The sequence below is a fragment of the Thermobia domestica genome, chromosome 10 (genome assembly GCF_964235325.1).
Source record: "Thermobia domestica chromosome 10, izTheDome1.hap1.1, whole genome shotgun sequence".
Classification (NCBI taxonomy): Eukaryota; Metazoa; Arthropoda; class Insecta; order Zygentoma; family Lepismatidae; genus Thermobia; species Thermobia domestica.
The window spans coordinates 189247854-189261239 of NC_137463.1; the positions used below are offsets into that span (position 1 = coordinate 189247854).

The 13386-nt window shown below is 36.4% G+C and overlaps 1 protein-coding gene across 1 annotated transcript in view; it reads right to left on the minus strand.

The window, feature by feature from the left end:
* Positions 1–247: 247 nt before the first annotated feature.
* LOC145662893 (snake venom 5'-nucleotidase-like) overlaps positions 248–13386 on the minus strand; it is a 141123-nt gene continuing 127984 nt past the window's right edge. Inside the window, exon 9 of the mRNA XM_081728869.1 lies at positions 248–3417. Within this exon, the coding sequence (XP_081584995.1) occupies positions 3185–3417 (233 nt within the window). The 3' untranslated portion in view covers positions 248–3184. The remainder of the gene's footprint in view (positions 3418–13386) is intronic.

The following is a 13386-nucleotide window of genomic DNA, read 5'->3' on the forward strand; positions in this document are numbered from 1 at the left end:
AACGCGACAATTCTTTCAAATTCATATGTTGAATTCCGTGTTATATATTCATTTTCTTCTTGAGGCTCTATATACAATCTGTATGAAAGATTTGTTGAGAGAGAAATAAAACTTCCTAAAAATTCAAAATAAAAATTAAATTTATTGGAACAAATTATAAAATATGTATAAAATTTTACAAGACTACAGTATTGTTTTTCTACAGTTACAGGTCTACAATATATATATATATATATATATATATATATTTTTATCACAACAGACTCGTCTAATGTTATTTTGGGTAATGGCACACAGTATTTTTATTTATAATTCTTATATTGCATGCAGCATGTTTTCTCCTAAAAAGGACTACCTGGATTCGGTTCTTTAATACAATATACATGTATTGTAGTCAATGTGAACATATAGATATGCATATAATATTTATTTGTATAGCTGACAGTATAAGTGGATATTCATTTAGGGGAAACGGGGGTAACCATCTTATGAAAATCTGGTATGAAAGAGAAACAATCAAATGTAATACAGTGAAACCTGTCTTCATCGGAATCGAGCGGGACTCGCAAAAATTTCCGTTAAAGACAAGTTTCCGCTTAATGGAGATAGACCTTTCCGTTAAAAAAATATATATTCTTATAACGGACATAATGAGAAAATATATTGATGTATGCAACTTCTTCAATTACAGTACTTTTCTTCTACGGATTAATACCCCCCCAAAAAACTTAAAATAAACACAAAATATGCTGTGCACACTTTCCTTTATTTTTCCCAATAGTCAAGCAGGATTTTTTGCATACATTGCTACTACTTGGCTGCGGTATACTTCAGGACACAGAAAAGCTTTCTCTGGAATTTTGAAAGTCCTCTGAACTCTTTCCTCCTTGTTTTCACGACACGTGTTGGAGATATATAACTTCTGCTTTACCTCAATTCCTTTTTTTCCAGAACTTTGTTTTGTCAGTTTTCTTCTCATTTGTGTTGGCTGTCGCTAGTTGCTACACTAGCGGAACAGAAGTACGCCTACAAAGAAGACTGACAGCTGACATGCTACGTAGGACTAGCGAAAAATTGTGGGAGCTGAATATCAGTAGTGATTGACGAAGCAACACTGCCCATAAAAATTTAGCAAAAGAACGAAGTATTTATCGCAGACAGTATATGTTTACCCTCTCACAGGATGTTTAAAAAATTTCTAAACGATGTAGTCTGAAACTCAGAATTTTCCGTTAAAGGTTTATTTTGCTTTCCGTTGTCCGCATAACACAGTTTCCGCTTAATGAAAGGACTTTTACATGTCTTTTACTCCAAAATCCATGGGACCATGAAATATTTCCCTTTAAGACAGTTTTCCGTTTAATAAAGGGTCCATTGAAGGCAGGTTTTATTGTATTGATTATTGCATACTGTACTAGGAACCTTCTTTTGTCTTGTATGTGCGTAAGAAAGAATTCAGATTTATCAAAAGGTAGCTACACACACGCACACAAAGTACAACTATATTGATCCTCATTTTCCACACCCTCTGTTAATTGGGTTCAATAATAATAGCATTCTTTTTAACTAGAGGGATGACCATTCACCTTATTATACGAGATTCATTCAGAAAGTAACCGCAATTGTAGAGTGACGCTAGTATAAGTGGACGGAGCGCCACCGTTGTTGTATCACGCAATCTGCGATTAAGTAAGCTTTCACCTATGCTAGTGAGAGCACTGTACTGGCGTGCGTGTGCTGATTATAACGTCACACAATGTGTCCTGCCACAGAAAATGTCGCCAAATGCGAGGTACAAGGAGTGATAAGTTTTTTGAGGCAAAACAGTCTGTCAGCTGCAGATATTCATCGCAAATTGTATGCTGTATATGGCCCAAACATTATGAGTGACGACATTGTATGTCAGAATATCAGATTTTCCAAAAAAAGGAAGGGTAGATATTCATGAAACTTTCACCTTCACATGTTCAGCGAACACAAATCCTCTTGTGCCAATTCAAATGGGACGTGTTTGATAATCCCCGGTACAGATTGGGCTTTGTTTCTTCTAATTATCATCCGTTCACTCACATGAAGAAGTGACTTGGCGCATGGGGCACAGCGCTTTGCTGACAGATTGCTGAAGATCTTCAAAATGCGGTGGCAGGTTGGTTAAATTCCCGGCTAGACGACTTGTATACAGAAGGTATTTCTAAGTTGGTGAAACGCTATGACAAGTACATGAATTTACATGGCGACCATGTTGAAAAATATGGATTAGCTATACTGAATAAAAGTGTATCTATGCGAGCATTTACTTACAGCCAAATGGAGGTAACTTTCCGAATTATCCTCGTATTATACAACGTTAATGTTCTTGAAACAAATTAAGAATTTGTCTCGTTTTAATTCTCAGAAATATATTCATTTGAAAACTACAATAAAGAAACTTTTATTGGTGAGATTATTGTAATTTCCACTACCCCAAACAGAGACTTCCAAAAAATTGTATATTTTATGCATAAATAAAGCACAGTATCAAAATGCGAAGCAATAAAGGTGCTAGACAAAACTTAATTGAGAGGAAACCGTAAATATGGTGCAGCACATTACTGAAAAACTATCATCAATAACTTTCCTCCGTTGACAGAATAACGTTGTTAACTACAGTGTTTAATGCTATTGTGGCCAGAGAACAGTAAGCGGCAGAAGACAAGCCTCTGGATGAAGTTTGTGAGAAACTTGGGTGATCCTCATTACCTCATCTTTCCTATACAACTTCTTTTCTTAAAAACTTTAGTGAGCAGGCTGATTTGAGTTCAGTTTCCTACTATTCCGAGAAATCCATGTCCTTTTTAAGTTACAGAAACATGTGTTATGACCATAGCAACATGAAGCTGTGAGTGGTTAATTTTCAATGATGTCACCAAAACATCTCGAAACAAGCCATGAATAGTCTCTTTTGAAACGTATCTTAGAAGAATTAAGATGTTAGAATGATGAAACGCATCTTAGAGAATTGAAATGTTACAATGAATGTTAAATTTGACAAAATCAGTTAATGTTTCTTTCTGTTACTATATTTTGATTTGCTAAATATGCAGTTGTCATGATTTTCGTTTTCTTTTTTCTCTCTCTGTTTAAAATAGACTTTTCAAATTGTACAGACTATGCAAATGCCCAACAGCAACTACATATGAATATATCACCGTATCTCGTTCATAATGAAGAATGAAATAGTAATTTGTGTTAAACATAAGAATAAAACTACATGTGGCGTTACATCTTTAAACACAGGAACAGAACTACTTTTTCCACTATCAGATGCCAGAGAACTTTCAACAGTCTGCGATACAAATTTGATTCTTTCTTCGGTACTTGGGTATATTGGGGACATCTTTTTCACGTATTCAGCAACGATTTCAGCATCACCAGCCTCTGCAACAAACAACAAAAACATCACGTTTAAACGTACTCAACAAGCAAAATGGCAGCGGCGAAGGTCGAATTGTAGAGATGCATCGTAAAGAGTATATAATAGTGAAATCAAACTAAGGATACTTGAATTTTCATTCCTTATCTGTAAATTTTGACCATCTGTATTACAATTTGAAATAAAATATTATGTAGCAAGGTGTTTTATATACCTTACTATGGGTCTCTATACTCAACGTCAGCAAAACGGAAAAGCGCCCGGCCTTTCTATCACAGTATGTATTTTAGTGCTCTCGTAATGTCGTTGACAATCTGGACAAGAATTATTCAAAAGTATATTAACACTGCTGCATTGACATCGTTTACAGCAGTTCTAAAAATACCAAGATTGCGGCTTGCGAGATAAAATATACTGATATAGTGATGAAATCTCAGTCTCAGCACCAATTCTGCACGTCGACTAGTCCAGAGAGTGGCTGATCTTCGCAAACATCACTGACAGAGATTATAGATTACGTCGAGATCATTTCGTTTGACATGTTAGCATTTCAGGTGGGGTGCAATTCACTAGCGCACAAAGAAATGAAAGAATGAGCTTATGGTATATAAGATATACCATAAATGCACAACATCCGATGCTGCATTGCCACATTTTGATTTTTAACAAAGAGGTTAGATTATTTGTGTTGTATAAAAAGCAAATATCAAGAAGTATAAGGATAGTTCATATAATACAATTAATGAACTTACTTGAAATTAAATTAATAACGCTGGACGGATATCCAGTAACTTTAAGGAATCACGCAGAATAATAAAGGCTAATTCACACATAGGGTGCAGTGCCCATATTCTCAAAAATGAAAAAAAAAATGAAATTACGTTTTTCAATTTAACGTCCCACGATTATGCCCTTTAGGCCAAGAGAAACGATGATTAAAGCAAGTGAATGATGATGGAAGAATTAGTGGAACGGTTGTATCATGAGAAAACCCACGGACACAATGTTGTCCACTACAAACTTACTTGACCGGAGATCGAACTAGGAACCCCTTACACTAGAGGTAAGTGCTCTACCACGGTGCCCTTCCCCCGTGCCCACGCTGTTTCCCTGCCGTGCTTCATACGTGCTATGGCCGCGAACATTCACATATACCGTTCCCATGCCGTGCCGTTACTGCTTTTTAAACCGTTTCCAAAGATGGAGAAAGACTTATTGGTTCTGGCCAACTTCGTGTCGCTTCGAGTACACCGAAGGAAGCCGAAGCATCGCGGTCATCGAGCCACCACTGGGTTGGTTTCCCTTCAAGGCGGTACTGTCCATCGACTATAGGGTCATGATTGAGGAGCGGCACGAACACGGTACGTCGTGTGAATTGAGAGGGAAAAGACAACCAATGAATTTTCAATGTCAAAGTCTGAAAAGAAACTTCGTTAACCACGGCACAGATGGGGCATGGCATGGGGACGGCACACTTCGTGTGAATTAGTCTTAACTTTCTCTGATGAATTGAAGATGTTCATAGGCCTCTGGATGAATTCCATCCTTAGGAGATAATTCTTGTTTCCCTCATTCTAATGACCCCTTTGGATAGAAACTGTCTCTAGGGATTTGTATTAGACGAGGTCACGCTTTCCAAAATTCAAGACAAGACACAAGATAGCTCGTGAAATGTGTGGTCCCGTCTCCAATATCTCGAAAAAGCGTATTTAACTTCCTAAAATTGTGTCGAGAGAAATATTCACTAATAAGTAAATAAATAATCTATCTGTTTTGGAACCATTAGACTACCCGCATTTATTACTCTAAAAAGATAGAAAATGCCTAAATTTAATAGCTAACGTTTCAAGATGAAGCTTTATTAATTATTATGCGTAATAATACACGTTTAAGTGCTATTATTAATATTATTATTATTACTTCAAATTAGAGATGCAAAAAAGCCGGCTTTTTTGAATCGATGGTTTTTTTCACATAAAAAGCCGGCTTTTTTGGGAAAAAAACGAGAATTTTGGAAATTTTGGCTTTTTTCAACTTCATGATTTTTCTATCTAAATAGCTTTCTTATAGTATATTCTATAGTTAGATAAAAATTCCATGACCTGAATGTGATATTTCGCTCTGAAATTCACCATCAAGATGGATGGAGCACATGTTTTACGAATTAAAGCTAACATGAAGAATGTAGTATTTGAGGGTAATTTTAGAGGCTATTTAACTTTATTTCAACTTTTGAGTTATCGACATCTTTTTTCTTCTCTAGTTTGTCATCCGTGTTTCATTTCTAAGAGCTTTTAGTACTCTAGCTTCTAGCGCAAAAGTTAAACTTGCCCGTTTTTCTATTTATCCGTCAAAGCGTACGTTTTTCAATATATCCGTCAAACCGTACTTCCACATTTCTGTTATACTGTAGCTGTGAAGTGATTTAGCAATAATTTTCCGGACACAACCTTGAATACCAATTTATACAAATAATCAGTAGCGGATTTAGAAAAGTACTTTAGGAGGGTTTTTTCTGATTGTTTCGTTTCCTAAAAAGTCCTAATTTTATTTGGGAAGTGCTTGAAGTTTATGAGTACAGGCATAACTAATATTTCGTTTCGTTTATATGTTTAGCAATAATCTTCCGGATACAACTTTAAAAATCATTTTATACTGAGAATCAGTGGCGGATTTAGAAAAGTATTTTGGGAAGGGTTTCTTACTAATGTTTAGTTTTTTTAAACATTCGTAATTTTTATTTGACGGGAGCTTAAAGTTTATGAGTAAAGGCATAAATAATAGATATTTCGTTTGTTGCAGACATTCCGTAATTTTGGGGAACGGGCTTCAGTTCGAAAGACCGCCCCACTAACCTTCGCAAAACCGTCACTGCTGGTAATTAGTAATAATAACGTTTTAAAAACAATAAAAAAGGAAGTCGCCCAACTCACAGTACACGCACTATTTCTACATTCACAGATGGAATGAAGAAAAGCTTTGTCAGAATGGTCGAATGCTGGTTGAATCCCGGACTTCCCGATAGAAGCGCAAAAGCTAATCACTCAGTCATGTTTGTTGTGCAGTTGTATTTAGCTTAACTTAAATATATTCCGTAGTCTTTTTTTTTTGGGGGGGGGGGAGTTCCGTAATGATATGTTGAATCCCTCTTGTTAAAAATTCAGAAAACTTGAGGATTGGGTAAACTGTGATGGTGGTTCTATAAAACTTAACTGTAGAATTTCAAGAATATACAGAACCAAAAGCTCTAGATGTGCAGCCTTTAAGTGTATCATATAAATCTAAGTATTTCTCTTATGTTTTATTTTAATTTTATTTTGTTTCAAAAAGAGGGTATGGAATATTTTGAAGTAAAAATACTACATACTATTTTGCTAGTTATTTGTGTATTCTTTAAAAAGAAGTGTTTACTTTTAGGGCTGGCTGATTTATACCAATTTTTTTTTTTTTTTTTTTTTTTTTAATAACTGGTTTAAACCACAAAAATAAAAAGAATGAAAAATGCGAATCGTGTGAACTTCATGGTAACGTTTCCAGATATCAAACTACCTGCAATAATTTTATTTCCCTTTCACCTTTTAATCAAGGTGTCCCATGTTCAATTCTCGGTCGAACCAAAATCCTTCTTTCATGCGTAACCCGTTCGGATGTCAGTTTAAGCGAAAGTCTTCTCCTTGATAACCTCGGTATTTCGTAAGGATGTTAAGCCTAAATATACGAAACAAACCAAATTGTATATTTCTACATGCCTAAATGCGTGTTGTTTTATAAAGAAGCCAATATTGCTTAAATATATTGATAGAAATTGGCAAAATTTATCGATTGCCTACGTAGCTTCCAACATTAGCTTGGATTGGACTTTCAATGATATCTACGCACCGGTACTAAATTTGTAATTTAATACCTCAGTTTTAGCGTACTGATTATGGTACGTTGACCTTTAAATTTTACATGCAAAGCAATAACAGGATTTTCCCGTTATTGTCTTACATTTCAAGTAATGACGGGATTTTCCCAATGGCTAGGGCGGGAGATTCTCAACTTAAGAAATTTACTGACCGCACTTCTTTAAGCTTATGGGAGTTCTTCCGGCATAACCCCGCTGTTGCATAATAACATCAAGGCGAAACAAACTTAGGCTATTTCTGTGAATATGTAATATAAATACATAAAGCAAAAAATCTAAGTCAAAAAAGCCTGGTTTAAACATCCCCCCAAAAACGGGTTTTTGGCATTTTCAAAAACAGCCACAGTTCTTGCCAACTCTGCTTACTTTTGTATATAGGAGGTTAAAAAATTCTTATTATATACATTGGTTAATCCTGTGGAATTCATAATGTAAATATGTTGAAGAAAAATTGTTTGAAATATTTTTTCGAAATTCATAGTTTATTTTCGATGTTTTATATTATTATCAGCATCAACCACTAATTAAATGATTTTTTGTGTTATAGAGAAGCGATACAAAGTCTGTTTTATCAATTTAAAGCAGTATTTTGAAAAAAAGCCCAAAATTTCCGAAGCAAAAAAGCAAAGCAGAAAAAACCGAGTTTTTTTCCAAAAAAAGCCGGTTTTTTTCCGAGCCCTTGCATCTCTACTTCAAATACTGTATTATAGATTTCAACTTTCATCTCTCGTCAAATCCCTGATAGAATTCTGTGTACGCCAATGGCATACAGTAATTATCACATGTAAATAGAATTGAAATGTCATTTACATGGAATATTCAAGCGCGGTGATCGCTTAGTTGGTTAGTTTGAACGTCTCTCTCAACAACTGATGCTATGCGAGGCGTGAGGTTTGTGGTATTTTCTAAGTATTAAACAATTACTTAGAGAAGTTATAGAATTAATTTTTACTGTCGCGCTAAAATGTGAGCACCACCACAATATAAGTCCTGCTAAAAATATGTTTTGTCAAGCAGAAGATACTTGAGTTGCAGTGTATACCAGATTTCTACAATACTAATGTTCTATTGTTCAATTTTTTTTATTGTTCAATTTTTTTCTATTGTTCAATACTAATGTTCAATTTTTTTTTAAATTACAGTTATGGACAGCTGTCCTTGTTGTTTAATTTCAAAATGATTACCTTTGATATTAATACAGTATACAACTGATAACTTTTTAAAAAGTATCCATCAACAATATGTTTTCTTCTGCAGAGCGATATTAACGAACTTGTGTCCAGTGAGCACAATGCATAAAACACCCCTCGCCGAATATGCTACCCAAGTAGCATTTTGGGTTGGCAAACGATTGGGCCAACCGACCAAGGTTGGCCAACGGTGATTTTGGCGGTATTGCAAATCGTTATGCCAACAATTATTTGCAACGTTGGGTCAACAGAAGATTGTGTACAGTTGGCCAACCAACCAATGGACGACAGTGTGCCAACCATGGAGGAGTTTGGCCAACGAAATTCCAACAAAATGCCAACGAGAAAATCACAGTTGGCCAACGATCGTTATCCTACAGACTACCAACTATGGTGTGGTTGGGCCAATGGAATGCCAACAAAATACCAACGTGAAAAAAAACAGTTGGCCAACGATCGTTATCCTACGCAACGCCAACACTGAGACAACACAATAGAACATCGTCTTCCGATGCGTTGCCGAAACAACGATGCATCTACGTTGAACCACTGTCTTGTTTTCGCTTGTTGGCATCGATGGTTGATGGATTGTCGAATTTACCGTTGGTATTTTGATAGTGGCTTTACCAACGATGCCTACAAATAGACAACGGTTGGCACACCGTTTGACAACAAAAATGTTACTTGGGGACTCTCGATTTCATTGTGTTCTCTTCGCTTTCATAAAATTAATTTTCATCTCCTCCAATGGGCAACATTTATTCTATTTGCAATTTACAACGAAAGAATAAGCATACGAGATAATGTAATATTTTGTCTTTATTGTAGTTGACGATACTTTTGTAATGATAAATCAGTCAACCAAAATCAATTTGGCACAATCCAGGACCATCGCAATGGATATTGTGGGCTTGTGGAGTATCTTCTGTACTAAGAGCGCGCACAGCGGTTTATATGTTCCCAGCCTACGGTCTCCATGTTATGGATCGAAATTTCAAACTGAAGAGTAGTATTGTAATCGATGTACTATGTCTGGTCCGCAGCCAGCATCAACATTAGAAGATAGGAACACGGTTTCGTCTGAAACATTATTCTTCATAATTTAGGAGATCTTGTCTTTCCTGCGGCACTGATTGGCCAGTTGGATTTAAGTTTCAGCGTCCCGTTCAGCAGTGAGGCTATAAGTGACGTGAACTTACTTCGTAACATGGAATACGAATTACATAAGCTCCCACTGGGAATCGAACCCGAATCTCCCACGCAAAGACGCGTACACTGATTGTATAGCTACGAGGGAGTTCTCTGCAGCCCTCATGTGAGCCACTGTACACTGGAGTAAACATTTCTGAAGTATAAACTATTTGTTTCGTGTTAAGTGGGTCATGAGTATAGATTTTTTTGTAGGTGTATTAGTTTGTGCTCAGAGTATTTTGATTTATAGTTTGACATCCCTTTCAGCATCGAGGCTATATGAAACGAACAGCTATAGCTTAACATGAAATCCAAACTACATGAAATCCCTCTGTGAATCAAATCCAGGTCTCCGGCGCCAAATGCGCGTGCACTTGCTCAGAGTATAGTATTGGTAAATAAGGAATAGAGCCAATTGCATGTAGCAGTTACGCTATCACATCAGAGATTTTGTTTAAGTCTAGCGTAACTAGCATTTGTCACACCAGAGAATAGGCCTATATCGTGGATATAGAGAAACTGGCGGGATATAACGCATCAAGGAAAACCAAACTTTAATGTTCGTGTGATAACGGCCGTCCCCATGCTATTGAAAAGCAAAGAACATCATTAAGATGGATTGGTCTGCATTTAACACGTTTTGTTGAGGTGCATTATGACCTGTCAAAACTCACCAAAAAATATTCACCTACAGAGATAAGGTTGATATGGAACAGACGATATGATCTCATGAATTTCACAACAGACTTATATTTTCTTCTTCCAAGGAACGATGCTTATTTTGATTCTATGATAGCTAATGCTATTATTCAATATATAGTAACCTTTCTGATATTTAAAAACTGAAGCTTCAAAAGCACGTTACATCATCTCAACGTTTCACGAGTGTGTTTTCCTCATGTTACCTCATGTTCAGGTTCCACATGTTTACGGGTAAACATCTGGTTGGTTTCTAAGTTCTGTACCCTAATGTATACTTGTGAATAAATAAATAAATAAATAGCAAAATATACAACGCAGGCCCGTAGCCAGCTTGGCTGCTTACTTTTTGAGCATCTAAACAAACAATAGGGACTGAAAGTGGTCGCAGGGAGATTGAACTTCCCTAGTCACCTCCTAGATACGACTAAATTCATAAATGTAAATGACTAGAAATTATATTTGTTAAACATAGTTTTCCATTACAGACAGACAGACTAAAGTTTCATGTATATTTATACAATTTGATCCCTTTGCAATAAAACATCCACAATCTTGATATTTTATTCGGCCTTGATTTTGCTGTCAAATTGTAATGTTTACAGGAACATTATAACAAAGCTATAGTGATTTTTTTCTCTTAAAAAATATTTATCTAGCATTGACTTTGAAATAACACGAATTCAGACAAAGCAAAAGGAGTACAAGGTCAATTCCTTGTGTAACGATACATTAGCGAAGGGAGTCATCAAGGAAAACGGATCTGTATTGAAGCTGATGCTGTCTGCATGCATCATTTAGTGACTTTATTTCTCTGTTTCCCTCGTAACTTTCGCTTTTTGTGGGAAATCCTCTTGTCATTGATGTTTGAACAAATAACAAAACCTATTCGCCTAAGGAACAAGAACAACAGTCCCGGAAGCTGAATTATCCGAGCGGAAATTACAGCAGATGGCAACACGCAATCTGGTAGAATGCATCACCGCCCTTAATAAAGATATGAAAAGAGGTAGACAGAACTTCCCACCTGTAATTCGTCTGACAACTTGTGTACGGCACATTGCAACACTAAAATTTCACTAGACAATATAGCCGTACTGGGAAGAGAACTAGTAATTCCACTGTTTAAGCCATGTTCCTCAAGGAATGAGCACAGAAAATCTAATATTATTTACATAGTTAAAAGTAAAAAGACCATGACCAGTTAATCGAAAATGTTGAAATATTTCAATGGAAAATTCCCTACATGGACGTTAGACCCTATTATTATTGTTAGTAATAGTGAAAAAAAATGAATTCAATAAAAAAAATGAGAAAGAAAGATTTTAGTTTAATACCCCACGAATATCCTCTTTTAGGCTAAGGGAGACGATGATTTAGGCAAATGAATGATGATGGATGAATTGGTGGAATGAGAAAGTGGGAGAAAACGGGAGTACCCCAAGAAAACCACGGACACGGTATTGTCCACCACAAACTTACTTGAGCGAGAATTGAACCAGGGATCCCACGCAGGGATGAGCACGAGCGAGTTTTCTTTGAAACTCGACTCGACTCGAAACAGACATCTTTGAGCTACGACTGTTCCGATAATCGAGTAATCGATAACAATTCGATAAAATTTCAAAACTGTTTCGTTGATAAAGAATTTTAATTTTATCGAATTATCGAAATTTCGAGACACTCGAAATGCTTGAGACGCTCGAAATGTTCGAGACACGCGAAGTATTCAAGACATTCGAAATGTTAGAAACATTCGACGAGTGTGAGATACTCGAACTGTCTCGGATTGTTTGAAACCAGCAAATCATACTGAAAGATCTCACTATGATCGCAATTTATGTCGTTCGAATAAATTACAACTCATGTTTATGTGATCTATTCGGAAAGGGATATATAAACATGAGTCTTAAAAGACCTGTGGAAAGAAATTTTTCTTTCATTTCATTTCAAAGGGGGCAACTTTTAAAATGAACATCCTGCATATAGGCCTATTGCACCTATGATAACATCGATTGCAGGGACGTACGCAAGGGGTGGGTCCTGGGGGTCCGGACCCTCCCCGAAATTTCTACTTTTGTGTAAATTTAGCCTATTTTTAGGGGCAATTTTAGGAATTTTAATACAAAAAAACCCTCATATTGACTTTGGACCCCTCCCGAAATAAATTCCTGGGTACGCTACTGCTCGATTGCATTGTTTCTTCCATAACACACTGATAATCCCGAACTTTTCATGTAACAATCAAATATTCGAAACTTCGATAATGCTCGAACTTTCGATAATACCCGAAACCTCAACAATACTTGAACTTTCGATAATACCCGAAACTTCGATAACATTCGAACTTTCGATACCCGAAACTTCGACAATACTCGAAATTTCGATAATTTCAAATACTCGAACGGTTTCGAGTAACCGATGACAACTCGATAAATTTTCACTCTCGAAGTTCGATAGGTCTTTCGAGAACTCGGTTCGAAAAATTTCCTCCAACTCGACTTGAATTCGGGTCGAGTTTCGAGTCGAGTCGAGCTAAATCATCTGTGTTGTTTCAAGTACTCTCTTCAAGTATCCTACATAGACTACTAGCAGCGTTCACCCCGCTTCGCTGCGGTCACCCCGGAACGCAATAAACTTTGTTACTTAGATAATTTTTACTTTTTCGCTTTCAAGTGATATGATAAAAACCATAGAAGATTGCACTAATGTTAACATTATATCGCCTGTCATTTATGTTAACCCGCCCCGCTTCGCTGCGGTCACCCCAACCCGCCCCGCTTCGCTGCGGTCATCCCGGAACGCAATAAACTTTGTTACTTAGATAATTTTTACTTTTTCGCTTTCAAGTGATTTATAGCGCCTGTCAGTTATGTTAACCCGCCGAGTCACAGGGTCATGCGGGTTGCATATAAATACGTTTATTTTTATACCTATGATGAACTAATAACAAAGGATTTGTACGTATGGACACCTGAATGGTCAAT